The following is a 13685-nucleotide window of genomic DNA, read 5'->3' as shown; positions in this document are numbered from 1 at the left end:
ACACATTTATATTACACATGTGGTGTTGGGGTGAACCAGCGGGGAGTAAAAGTGTGGAGGTGCTGTGTCCCTTCACTCTGTTTTCGTCCTACATGGCCTGCTGTTAGTGTGTGTGTCTGTGTGCATGTGTTTGTATATGTGTGTGTGTGTGTGTGTGAGGATGGACAACATGGACAGCCTGCTGACTGGCTACAACTGTTAAAGAAGAACCCTATACTGGCCACTTGTGATATTCTAAACATCTGGTATTTTTACATAAATTGTTATGGCTGTATTGATTTAAAAAAGACCCACTGAGTAACAAAAACATCAACACCACACAAGGGTTAAAATGCTTACCAAAGAGGGAAAATCTTTTTTTTTTGGTTAGAGCAGTATGTAAACTGTCAAACAAAAAGATTCCTTATACTATTAAGATACTATTTGGCACCAATATACTCATATACTATAGATTTCATACTCAGATTTCATCAGTAGCTTCACATGAATGGACACTAGGCAGTGTAACTTTTGGTGTCAAATTTTTAGTCACAAGCTAATGTCCATTGTTGTTATGCTGGTTTGGTTATGAAACTGTCATAATGACACTGATGATGCAAACTTAGAGGTTTGTGCTTATTGAAATAGTGCAATGCTGACGGAAACACATACTTCACATTCAGCGTGACAACTGTCAAAACAAAATTTTGTCCTGAGATCACACATTTCATTCATTCTTCTCACCTTCCCGGTTCACAGAGTGCTGATTGATTGATGACTGGCCTTTACTCTCTCTCTCTCTCTATATATATATATATCTTTCTATCTCTCTCAGGCTCTCTTGCTCCACTCACCTGTGTCTCTCAGCCACTCCCCTGCCTGCTTACTAGTTTCTGCTCAACCAGTTTGTCCTCCCTCTTTGCCCGCCTGTTTACTGTATATAACTTGCTGCAGTGGCGCCTGAGTCTCACTTTGCCCGAAGTTGCTTAAACACACAGTCTCTCAAACACTCCCGTCAGATCACAATCTCCTCCGTAACTCCTCTCCACTGGCTTTCCTCTTGCTCCACTCATGTCACTGGACCAGGACATCTGCTACCTCTGTAAGGAGGACCTAAGGGACCCCGTGTCCATCCCTTGTGGACACATCTTCTGCTCCATCTGCCTCAAGACCTACTGGGATCATGCCGACCACACAGGTCAATACCTGTGTCCTCAGTGCCGGGTCACCTACAACAAGAGGCCTAACCCGCGCCGCTTGCAGTCATCCCGCAGCTCCTCCAGCCTCAGACACTCGGAACCGTCCCCACCAGCCCCTCCGTCACCTGACTACAACTACGCAGGCCCCAGGGACGTGGCCTGCGACATCTGCATCGGCAAGAAGCTCAAAGCTGTCAAATCGTGCCTGATGTGTCTGGCCTCATACTGCGAGAAGCACCTGAAGCCCCACTATGAGTCAGCCACCTTCAAGAGGCACAAGCTGGTGGACGAGATCGGCCACCTGGACCGCCAAATCTGCCCGCAGCACCAGAAGGGTCTGGAGCTCTACTGCCGAACCGACCAGATGTGCATCTGCGTGCTGTGCACCGTCAAGGAGCACAAGGGCCATGACATGGTGTCAGCTGAGCAGGAGCGCGCCGACATGCAGGTAGGATAACTTTCATGTGTCCGGAGAGAGAGTTGCGTCATGTGGCCGTGTTCACCTTTCAGTTTAAGTGGCTGTTTTGATTTAAAGTTAATTGACATAATTATGCCCTGGCTACAGATCTCTTCTTGTGTAGCTGCATTCTAAGACAGCGCACAATTCAAAACTGTTACAGTATGCAAATTTAGAGTGTGTTATTCATTTAAATGATATTTATTGTCTGTGTGTGTGAAACATCACACCATTATGGTAGATCCAGTGTTGTTTATATTGTGTAATTGAGGTTTTTAGGCTCAAACATCTGATTGATAGGATTAGCAGTTCAGAAGTTCACCGGCTTCAGCTCTTTTACTGTCTATAGCTGGGTAGGTTATGGCTGTGCCCTTCTAGCATGGCTAGCAAGTTACTCTAAGGCAGAGTGTCTTGGGGGGCCAATGTTTATGGTGGAAAAAGACTAAACAATATACAAATGAAGAAGGTAGGTAGGCTTCAAAATGTATTGACAAATCACATATATTACATACATACATTTTTACAGGAATATATATTATAAAAATATGTTTGCTCTGGCCAAATCAGACATCATTTGTTGACACAAGCGATTTCACTAAAGTAAGCTAAAGCAGAAGAAAAGCATATGTGTACCTCAGTTAACATAAAATAGCAAAACAATGTCATATCATTTGAAATAAATACAGAAAAACATGTTCTGACAACAACTGACCTCTGTGCTTCAATTTAGCATTAGTTTAAAAGGGAAAACTTGTCAAAACTTGCAGCAATAGCTCTGAAAGAACACATTTTTGATTATGCACTAACTGAAACCTGGTCGAATTAAATTGGCTACTGCATGAAAAACCTCTGTAAACTGTACTGGACTAAGGCCCTATAGAACTGGATGGATACCCCCTGACTTAAATCATGATTGTTCACATTGCCTTTGACTCTGCAGAAGCTTATGGAAATGAAACTTCCATTTCAAATCTACCCTTAAAATTGGTGTTTTGTCCTCGTTACTGTAGATATGTTGGTGTGTAGGAGCCACTCAGGGAAGAAATTAGTCAAATTTAAGAGAAATGATCTACCCCCAGCCTGTCATCAAAGATGAATGGACAGTATCTATTGCTATTTGCCAAACCCCTAAAACAAACACATCAGCGTGTGATCTCCACCTGGCCAAGGCATAAAGAAGCCGTTTGTGCTGTATTACTGCTGAGGGAAGGAGTGTACTTTTTGTGATGGCAAACGTTCTTTATTGTTCTTTCACAAACTGAGTGTTGCGCAATCATTTCAGTTGGCCCCATGGTCTCTTTTTCACTCAAAAACTATGCCTAAAATCGGATTTTGGATTTTAGGCACTGTGAAAAATGTGGAAAATATGGCGCTTTACAAAAAGTAAGTGTGCAAAGTGTGAAAGAGGTTGTTAAAAAGACGTAAGTCATTTATAAACAATACAAATTACATACTGATAGTGTTTTGCTTCTTCTTAGCAACGTCTGGGTGCCACGCAGGCTGAGATTCAGGAGAAGATCCATGACAGAGTGAAACAGATGGAGGAGCTGAAGCAAGCTGTGGATGCACTGAAGGTGAGAGGATGATGCGATGTGAATGAGGCAATGATAAAAAAAGAAGTTCAGTCTTGAAGGTCTAATCTCATAATCATGAAACACCAGGATTCATAAAACAGGTGGTAGATCATCATTAAACCACCTCCATGCCACTGTTGCATTAGTAATGTTTGGGAAGCAGGGACATATACCTGAAAGTCCTCACATTAGACCACAATGCATTGCAGGAAAAACAAAAACTGTTTGCATGTTAAATAGAATTTAGGCATTGATCAAGCATTGTAGTATATAAAATACTGCATTTTTATTTAACTGTGTAAACTACAGGACTTGGGTTTCCTTTTTAATGGACATTTAGCACAATCTCTTAGGAGCACTTTATAAAACACAAATGATCAAAAGATTGAGTGCGTACAGGAGAAAAGAGTAGAATAGAATCGAAATAGAATAGTATTGTTCATAATATGGCAAAATGCAATAGAATAATTCAGAATAGAATAGAATAGAATAGAATAGAATAGACACACACACATTGTCCAAACAGCTTATCCTTCTGGGTCACGGTGGGGTGCTGGAGCCTATCCCAGCTGTCATTGGGCGGAAGGCAGGATACACCCTGGACAGGTCTAGAATAGAATAGAATGGTTTATATTATAATACAATGCAATGGAATAATTCAGAATAGAATAGAATAGAATAGAATAGAAAAGAATAGAATAGAATAGAATAGAATAGAATGGTTACCAATATACAATGCAGTAGAATAATTCTGAATAGAATAGAGTAGAATAGAATAGAATAGAATAGAATAGTTCATAATATAATACAATGCAGTAGAATAATTCTGAATAGAATAGAATAGAATAGAATAGAATAGTTCATAATATAATACAATGCAGTATAATAATTCTGAATAGAATAGAATAGAATAGAATAGACAAGATCATGATATACTAAATGAACTTGAAAAGGACAAATGAGCTCATAGTATAAAGTACTGGAGTAAAACAGTTCAGAACAGAATTGAATAGAACAGAATTCAACATGTCATTATAAAATAAGACCAGAAGAATAAGTAATAAATAAGAACAGAAGAGTCCAAAATATAACAGACAACTAAGAATATAATATAATAGAACAGAATAGGTCTTAACATGACAGGCTATAATATACTGAATAAACTGAACATGACAAAAGAGTTCAGAAAATACTGGAAAACACAGAATATAGTTGGATAGAATTGCAAGTTAAAGAGGATTAAATGGAGCACTTTTTTCTGCAGAGTTCAGCGCAGCGAGCATTGCAGGAGTGTGAAAAGCTTTTTGGAGACATGCTGCACAGCATCGAGAGGATGCAGCAGGAAATGGCCAAGCTGATCTCGTCCAACAAGAAGATGGCACTGAACACAGCTGAGGGCCACATGGAGCGCCTGGGCCAGGAGATCGCTGACCTGAAGAGGCGAGACAACGAGCTGACCCACCTTTCGCGCACTGAGGACCACATCCACTTCATCCAGGTGAACAGGCCTAGCTGGAAATGCAGGAAAGGCACTGAGCAAAGTCAGCGTGATTAGCCAGACAGAGTGCTAGACCCTTCTGTTTCAGTGCGCATAGTCATGTGTTCCTAATTTAGTAAGGCAGCTAAAATACTAAAAGTTAAAAGAATAATTTAGCTAAAAATAAAATAAAATCTACACAATTTCCCCCTAATGTAGTTGATCAAGACATGTTTTGTGCCCTAATTGGTGCTTCTTTAGTTTGGATCTGGAGCTACGAAGCTAATGTAGCGAACGCATCAAAAACACATACTTGGGAGTACTTAACAACTTAGTGTGGTTTGAGGCAAGTGTGTGATGATACAGCATTGAAGCCTGCATGATGCTAATTAGTGAATATGTTAGATACATTAGCCTCATAACTCTGGACACCAAACATATTTTGGCTGATTAAGCACATCTGGGGATGGAATTCGATAACTGTGAATTCGATAAATCCGAACTGCTCTGGTTCTTCTACCATACATACACATAAATATATACACTGATTGGCCAGTACACTTCTTTGAATCTATGCTTACTGACCATTTTATCAGGTCCATTTACCATGCAGTTGCACTTTGTAGTTCTACAATCACAGACTGTAGTCAATCTATTTCTCTGCATACTTTGTTAATTCCCTTTTTCCTGTTCTTCAGTGGTTGGGACCAGTTTTTAAACACTGTGTCCACTCACTGTCCACTCTGTTAGACACTCCTACCTTGTTGGTCCACCTTGTAGATGGAAAGTCAGAGACAGTAGCTCATCTGCACAGTTTGTGTTGGTCATCCTCTAGTCCTTCATCAGTGGTCACAGGACACTGTTGGCTGGATATGTTTGACTGGTGGACTATTCTCAGTCCAGCAGTGACACTGAGGTGTTTTAAAACCACCTGCAGCACTGCTGTGTCTGATCCACTCGTACCAGCAAAACACACACTAACATGCCACCACCACGTCAGTGTTCCTGCAGTGCTGAGAATGATCCACCACCCAAATAATACCTGCTCTGTGGTGGTCCTGTGTTGGTTTGCACCATTGAACAGGGTAAAAGGGAAGTAACAAATTATGCAGAGAAATAGATGGACAACAGTCCGTAAAGTGGGTAAGTGGAGCTGATAAAATGGACAATGAGTGTAGAGACAAGGAGGTGGTTTTAATGAAGTGGCCAGTCAGTGTATATACACTTGTATACAGTGTAAGTGGACTTCATAAAATGAACAATCAGTATACATACAAGGTAGATGTAACGTACCAAATAAAGTGGGAAGTCAGTGTATATAACTATATTAAAGAAACATATCTACTCTATAAAAGTCAAGTGAAATCAATCATATTGTATTGAAAGAAATCATATTGTTTCTCCTTTTGCAGAGTTACCACATGCTGTTAGCTCAGACAGACGCTGAGGAGCTGCCCTTCGGTCAGTGTGAACCCCTACTTTTCCTTTGGCTCCGTCACCAAGACTGTCTCGGAGCTGAAACAGCATCTAAATGAGTACAGCAATGAGGAGCTGGTCAAGGTGGCCACCACAGGTCAGTAAACTTACTGCAGTGTACATCGGACAGGGCCTATTATTTTCATTCAGTTTCATTTCATCATTTTAAATCATGCTGCTTTATCATGCACTGCTGTTTAGTAGTTTATTCTTGAATAGCGCAATCCTCTTATGTAGTCGTATATACTGTCACTGATGGCTCTAAATTCTCTTGCAGTGAACAAAATGCCCTTCTGTCAGCTGGACGACCGAAAGAAGAGGAAGACCATGAAGTGTAAGTTAATTAAACTGGGAAACGTTAGACTTCCTGCTGTTTTCTTTGTGAAGATTGGCTGGAGTGCTGGAATGGTATTTGTCAAAAGTCAACACCAGTGTCCAAGAGGTTTTTTTGGCTGGTCACTAACAACTGTTTGCATTTGCATTAATACCATGTTAATGAATATGTATTAGGCTCCTTTAAAGAAAGCATGTGAGAAACACAAGATCTTACAATCATGACGTGAAACTATGTACAGATCATGTCCAGTAGATAAGTTTGCTCTATCGGCTGTCACTCTGATCTCTGTGGGTGAATTGCATAGCGCAGAAGTTCTTTTCTTTTTTTTTTAACAGAAAGTACCTAGAGTTCCTTCTATTTCCCAAGTGGCTTTTGCAGTTTACAGCAGCAGATATCAATTTCAAGGGCAGAATTTACCAGAGTTTTGCTTTTGAGAAGTCTATAAGGCATGTAATCATTATTTCTTGGTAAAAATGACCATGTTTTGCCTGAATTAAGCCCCTCTCTCCATCTTTGCTGTGTCTCCAGCTGATGAAGTTGACGTGTACAAGACTCGAAGCCTAAACTCTGCCCCCCGCAGCCTGGCACCGCGCAGCCGGGACGAACTTCTCCAGTGTAAGTTTTTGTGCCTCAGTGTCTTTTAATGCACTTATATATGCAAAAAGCCAACAACAGTGATTACTTTAGTGGACTGTCTATTTGAATATAGACTGAGGTCATAAAGTTCAAGGGCAAATTCTTTAAACGGCAAAGACCCATGTGTACACATGTCAGATCTTCTCTTTTGAATAATTTACAGCGCTTTCTGGATAATAAGTCTTAAAATGAAATGTATAACTGTATATTATACCTGCCGTTTAAGGGGTTAATACTTCTCCCTAGACATGATTAATCAAAACAGTTTAGTGGAAATCAGAGGAGTGTAGTATTTATCAGTGCTCTCTAATTTGTGCAATGGGATATGATGGGACACATTTGTTGCTTAATTAGACATTATACAAAACTCTAAAACACATGCTGACCTTTGGCCCATTCTAGGGCAGGCTGTTGTGGGAGTGGTCCCACAACATTCCTTAGATACAGGATTTGTGCGTGAGTAGACTGAAAAAACTGGCTCGTTCTGTTAGGTGAGTGGGCGTAGGGCTTGTCAAGAGAAGGGAGGATGTTCCAAGAACTTGGGCAAAAAAATTTACTAGCAATGGCATCATTCTCCAAACCCCCAGACACCTCTTTACCCCCTGGATCAAACTTAGCAAACTGCATGCTTGTTCTTCATTCAGCTGGGTGTTTATTATGCATCTCGCCGGGTGAGGCACAACAAACATTTCGGCTGAGCGCCTGTGTCCCCGTGTGAGGATGTTTTGGTGAATTGTTTGTTGTTATTCTCCAGCTGGAACCATTTAGCCCGAAACGCTTGTTGTTCCTGTCCAGCTGAAAAGTACAATAAAGCCTGGGCCACAAAAGAGAAATTGAGTGTTTCATCTATTGTGTGCATTTGGAGTAGCGCCCTGATTAGTGCTGAGGAGGGTGGAGCCGTAAGCTCATCTCCTCACTTGCTTCATGGCTTGAATACACTACAAAATACTGTTAATAGTGGTAAACCAAACCATGGTGGTTTGCCAGCTATGAAACATTTTCCCCTTACCCCAAATATAGTCAATCAGCCAATACATGTTTGAATTCTGAGGTTTGTTTCTGTAGTTTTGTACTAAGCTACAAGGCTAACGTAGCTAACAAGTACTGAAAGCTTCAGGACCACTTTCACAAACTGCAAACTAATTGTTAACTAATCTTTAAAAATAAAAGTTTATAAAATAGACTTGCTAGTGAGGTTTCAGACATTGTATGACAAGCTATTATCTATAAAAATAGACAAAAATGGAAAAAAAGAATTGTTGTAGCATTACTTTGTCAGTCATCTATCCAACATGGCTGTACAACAAATAGTAACACAAAGGAAGCAGACAGAGGAGGCTTTTATAAACATGATTTTTTAATTATAGTCATTCAAAAGTAAATCGAAATCTCTCAGCCACTGTGGGCTAAAGCAGTACATGAGCTAATGCTAGAGCTAACTGTTTAACGTTAGACGAGAAGCAGTCTTTGTATATTATTATGATGTGGAAATGTGTTCAGCTATCAAAATCAACTGCACTAAGGTACTTTAGACTTCTCAGTCATGTCTGTGCAAAAATAACAAAGCAGCAAAGTAGTAAGACACATTATTGGGTAAGATGACAATATGAGGTACATGTAACTCTCAATGGCCATTTTATTGTGTATATCTACGAAACGCTGACTTAAATATCAGGTTGGTAGGCTAAATGAGAAGGCATAGTACTATAGTACCATGGAATAAACATTAGTACAATGGCAGCTTTTTTCAGCGCCAACTTTTCACATTTACGGTTCTACAAGTTGACCCTGTGAAAATTTTGGATCACATTTTGACAGTGTCGACTACTGACAGTGTCAACTACATTTGTTACCCCTGCTGAAAGAAACAGTTCAGAGTAAGCAGGCTTATGCTGCTTCAGCTGGCCACCCAGCATGATCATGCTGGTTGACCAGAATACTAGCATGCAAAACACAACATATGTTGGTTATGCTGACGATCAGCCAAATAATTTCCATTGCTGCTGTTCAGCATACCAGCATCCAAGACCCAACATATGCTGGTCTATGCGGGTTTTTTCTAGCAGAGATTCCAGCAAAGCTATCAAGAAGTGTAAAACTTCCTATACTTTTGTCCATTTTTAATAAATAATAGACATACAGTGTATAATGTCATACAGTGTCAGAAACCACATAGGTAAGTCTATTTCAGATTACGTAACAATTCAACATGGTTTGAGGCAAATGTATGATGATTTAGACATGCTAATTTGTGTGGTATTAGCTTGCAGTTAGCTTGATTAGCATTGCAGCTCCAGAGCAAAACTGAAAAAGCAAACTTCAGAAATGAAACATAGTTTGGCGATCTTCTATATTTAGGGTAGGAAGAAAATTATATACATTCATAAACCTTGACATATGAAGTAAATATAGCAAATGTAGTACAACTCATTTCCAGTGAATTCCAATGTAGCTGCCAAGGGTGTGCAGTCAGTCTGAAGTGTGTATTGCCACTCTCGGCCCTCTAGATCAGAGACGGTCACGTGGTTCCTCTGGCAGCCACCACCTCCTAATGTCCAACCAGCTCTGAGAGCCGATGAGGTGGGCAGACTCTAGACTACACCGGCATGCTGGGCCTTACCTCATTAACGGTCTTGTAGCAGTGCTGACCAGGGATCAGCTTTCTCCATGTCTGTACTCATTTAAAGCACTAACCATTAGCAAAAGTGATCCCAGGTCAGCACTCCTACTTCAAGGACGTTTTTCATCTTTAGGTTCTGTTATCTTTGGTTCTGTTACCTTGGCTGTTTAGCAGTGGTTAAATTTTGGGGATAACATGGTGGCCACAGCGTTTGTTTAACCCATGTTTTCATTTCATCCATGCCTGTATGGAGCTTTGGCAAGTATAATACTTATGCTTCTTCATTAAAGAGCCCATATCATGGAATTTTCCTCTCTGCTTTGAAATAAAAGACTCTGATGTAACATGTAAAAATTGTTAAAATTTCGAAACACGCAATCCACTTCCTAGTTTATGCAGCCCATATGTGAAAACTAAACTGCGAAAAAATAGCTTTTTGTGATGTCACAGGAACCAAGAACCAATGCTTTTACATATCCGCCTATTCAGGCTCAGTTTAGCCCCGCCCTTACACAATGAAGTTATAAGGAGTGTTTCGGCCTGACATGCTTTTTAAATGAGACACAATTCTGCGCAGCCAGTCAGAACACAGGACATATATCATTCTCAAAGGCACAGCCTTTTTAGAGGTTAGAAAATGGTCAGGCAAAAATTAATTATGACACATTCTATCACACATAGAAGAAGTAAATGTACAAACAGTATTTGATATGGGCCCTTTAAGTCTTTTTAGAACTCTAAAATTACTTCCAAAGCTCTAAAGTCACTCAAGGTTTGTATATGGATCAAGATAATTTGCTGGGCATCTTTTAGCACAAAGTCATGCTCGCCACTATCATATGATATTAACCCCTTAACCTGTAAGATTCCACACTTCAATTTCTCACTCTGATAACTGCACTTTCTTCTAACTTGCATTTACGTTCCGTAGTAGCACAGAATATTTCAAAGCATTCCTTAAAAAATGCTCCAGTTCAATGCGTTTACCTGTAGTTGGTAAAAGAACATAGAACCTGTTGACTCAAGACACACCTACACAATTGCAATAGAAGCCAAAGGCCAGATGCTTAAGCTACTTTTACTAATTGCATGAAAAATATTGAAATGATTGTCAGTGGTAATCAATTTTGAAAAGTGAAACAGTGAATAACTCTAGCTCTGATTTCCTCTGCTCTATCCAATAGATGCCTGTCAGCTAACTCTAGACCCGAACACAGCATACAGACAGCTGTACCTGTCCCGAGGCAACAGGAAAGCAGCCCTGAAGAGAGATCCTCAATCCTACAGTGACAGCGCCCAAAGATTTGATTGCCTCCCACAAGTTTTGTGCAAAGAGGCCCTGTCTGGTGGGGCCTACTACTGGGAGGTGGAGTGGAGCGGGGAGGGAGCCTCCATAGGCATCACCTACAAAGGCATCAAGAGGACAGGCTATGGGGACTCAGCCAGAATTGGCTACAACCGCAAATCCTGGAGCCTCTTCTGCTCCGACTCCAGCTACTCAGCCCGCCACAGCAAAGACCAGGTGGAGGTCAATGCTCCCTACTCTTCCCGCATTGGGGTTTTCCTGGACTATGATGGCGGCACTCTCTCCTTCTACAACGCCTCTGAGTCCATGTCACTTATCCACCAGTTCAAAGCCTCTTTCAGTGAGCCAGTCTATCCTGGCTTCTGGGTGTGGTACGAGTCGGCCATCACTATTTGCCAGCTGTAGAACTGTTGTGTTTTGGTGCTAGAGTTGTTCAAGGGTATATTTTATTTTTTGATAATTAGGAGGCATATGAAATTATTCCAATACAGAATTTAAAAAGTTTTGTAGAAACTAATTTTAAACAAAATCCCTCATTTATACAAAATCCCTGTATGTGAAGTTATTTACAGTATGATATCTGGTTGAAGTACCTGTATTGTGATGATATGAACACTGGTTTACTTTTAGTATATTTTCAGATGCAATGTATATCTGTCTGTATATGTCTGTCCCAAGTGTAATCATAATTTGCATACTAAGTAACACTGTGTTTTTGTGAACATGAAGAGAGCTAATGATCAGAATGTACAGTATCTATATATTCAGAATTTTGTGTTTACGTATGAAAAAATCAATAAAGTTTATATTTGAATCTGAAATGGCCCATTATTTGTCAACCATCATTCATCATTCATTCATCTTCTAAGTCACTTATCCTCCTGGGTTCTCAGTGGGTGCTGGAACCTATCCCAGCGTTCATTGGGCAGAAGGCGGGAAACACCCTGGACTGGTCGCCAGTTCATCACAGGGCAGATACACAGACATACACCTAGGGGCGATTTAGTATCTCCAATCGTCCTAAATGTCTGTTGGAGAAAACCCATGCAGACACGGTGAGAACATGCAAACTCCACACAGAAAGGACCCTGGTCTCCTAGCCGGGGAATCGAACCCAGGCATGTCTTGCTATGAGGTGATGGTACAACCCACTGGACAACCGTGAATCAGTGGTAAGTGCTAATAAAACATTGGTCTAAAAATGGTTGGAATTTTACAGAAATTATGCAGAAATTCCAGCGCTTTGGTCTGAAGTTGAGCATTATAGGGAAATTTCAGATTTTCTTTACAGTGATGGTGATCGGAACCAGGGGTCATTCTGTCTGCAACTCAAATACAGCCATTTCATTTAAAACAACCACTGAACCTGTAAGTCTATACGAGTTTTAAATGTAATATTGATAATGGTAAACAAGTGGTAAATTCAAAAGATTGTTTTCTTTGGGCACTAGTTGCCTCACAACCAGGGGCGTAGCTCGAATTTTTAGAATGGGGTAGTGAGATGACCCAGAGATTTCATTGGTCTGGGTCACTGCTAGGAACAAAATAAGCATTACTATATTAAAATAACATAAAAAGAGATGCATTTGTTTTCTCTAAACATAATTAACCTGTCCATCATTTCCATGTGAATCAAATATCACATCAACTATTGCTGAAAGTAAACTGCAAGACAAAATTGTGTTGAAGTAACGTATTTTAGTCATTCATGGGGACATGATGTATGTGCATCAAGTAAATGAACTGAAGTGTGCATCTTTTTTTCAGGGCACATTAAGAGAAACATTCAGGGCAACATTAAGAGAAACATTTCATGTAGACAGGCCATAGAAGTGATTCATTTAGGCTGCCTTCACATCAGGTTATACATGAATGTAATGACCAGAAACCTGGCCAGACAGCTCTGCTTAAGGTAACCTACAACACATGCATTTATTCACCTGCAAAATAATGGTTAGTTAGCATGATGAACGATTATAACCGGCTACATTTTGATAGTTAACACATCTTACCCTCACATAGCCTCCTTAATGTAGCTTACAGAGCAGCAATGCTGAAGGGACCCAGTGCACACTGACTCACCTGATAACAGCAAGATACGCCAATTATTAAGGGGGATTTCCACCAATTTTTTAAAAATATCTGTATAATTCAGTCACTGAGATGTAAACAAAGTCATTCAGAGTAGTTTGATGTAAAATGATTCACTGTAGATAAACTTGCCAGCTTAGACTTCTCTGCAGTGGTGGTGAGAGGAACCAGGAGTCCTGATGTCTACAACTCAGAAATAGCTATTTTGTTTACTATCCAAACCCATCAGTGAACCTACAGTTGTCTTCTGATTTTTTTATATATGTGAAGTCGATTGTGGTAAAATAGTGGTAAATATGGAAAATATGGGGTGAGGTATTCAGAAGTCTGGTTCCTATCACCACCACTGTGAACAATTCTGACTCTCTGATTTAAAAAAAAGGTGAAATTCCCCTTTAAATGTAGCATCATCAGACTCTTATAACTGATTGTTAACTACCCCAAAGGCAGATTTTCACTATAAAGTGTAGTTAATGTTTTTTGTTTTTTGTTTTTTTTTTATGTTGGCTGACAGATGGTGGAATGTCTCTTTC

General features: G+C 40.1%; 1 protein-coding gene across 1 annotated transcript; it reads left to right on the top strand.

Annotated features, from left to right (window-relative positions):
* The first annotated feature begins 1050 nt into the window (after positions 1–1050).
* Positions 1051–11876, top strand: ftr83 (finTRIM family, member 83). Its single transcript, XM_036580446.1, is given in 8 exon segments — positions 1051–1626; positions 3114–3209; positions 4474–4707; positions 6099–6140; positions 6142–6259; positions 6440–6496; positions 7028–7114; positions 10940–11876. Coding segments are annotated over 8 exon segments (1737 nt in total). The 3' UTR covers positions 11467–11876.
* Positions 11877–13685: the final 1809 nt, after the last annotated feature.

The sequence above is a fragment of the Colossoma macropomum genome, unplaced genomic scaffold, assembly GCF_904425465.1.
Source record: "Colossoma macropomum unplaced genomic scaffold, Colossoma_macropomum, whole genome shotgun sequence".
Lineage (NCBI taxonomy): Eukaryota > Metazoa > Chordata > Actinopteri > Characiformes > Serrasalmidae > Colossoma > Colossoma macropomum.
This window is presented reverse-complemented; position numbering and strand designations above follow the sequence as displayed.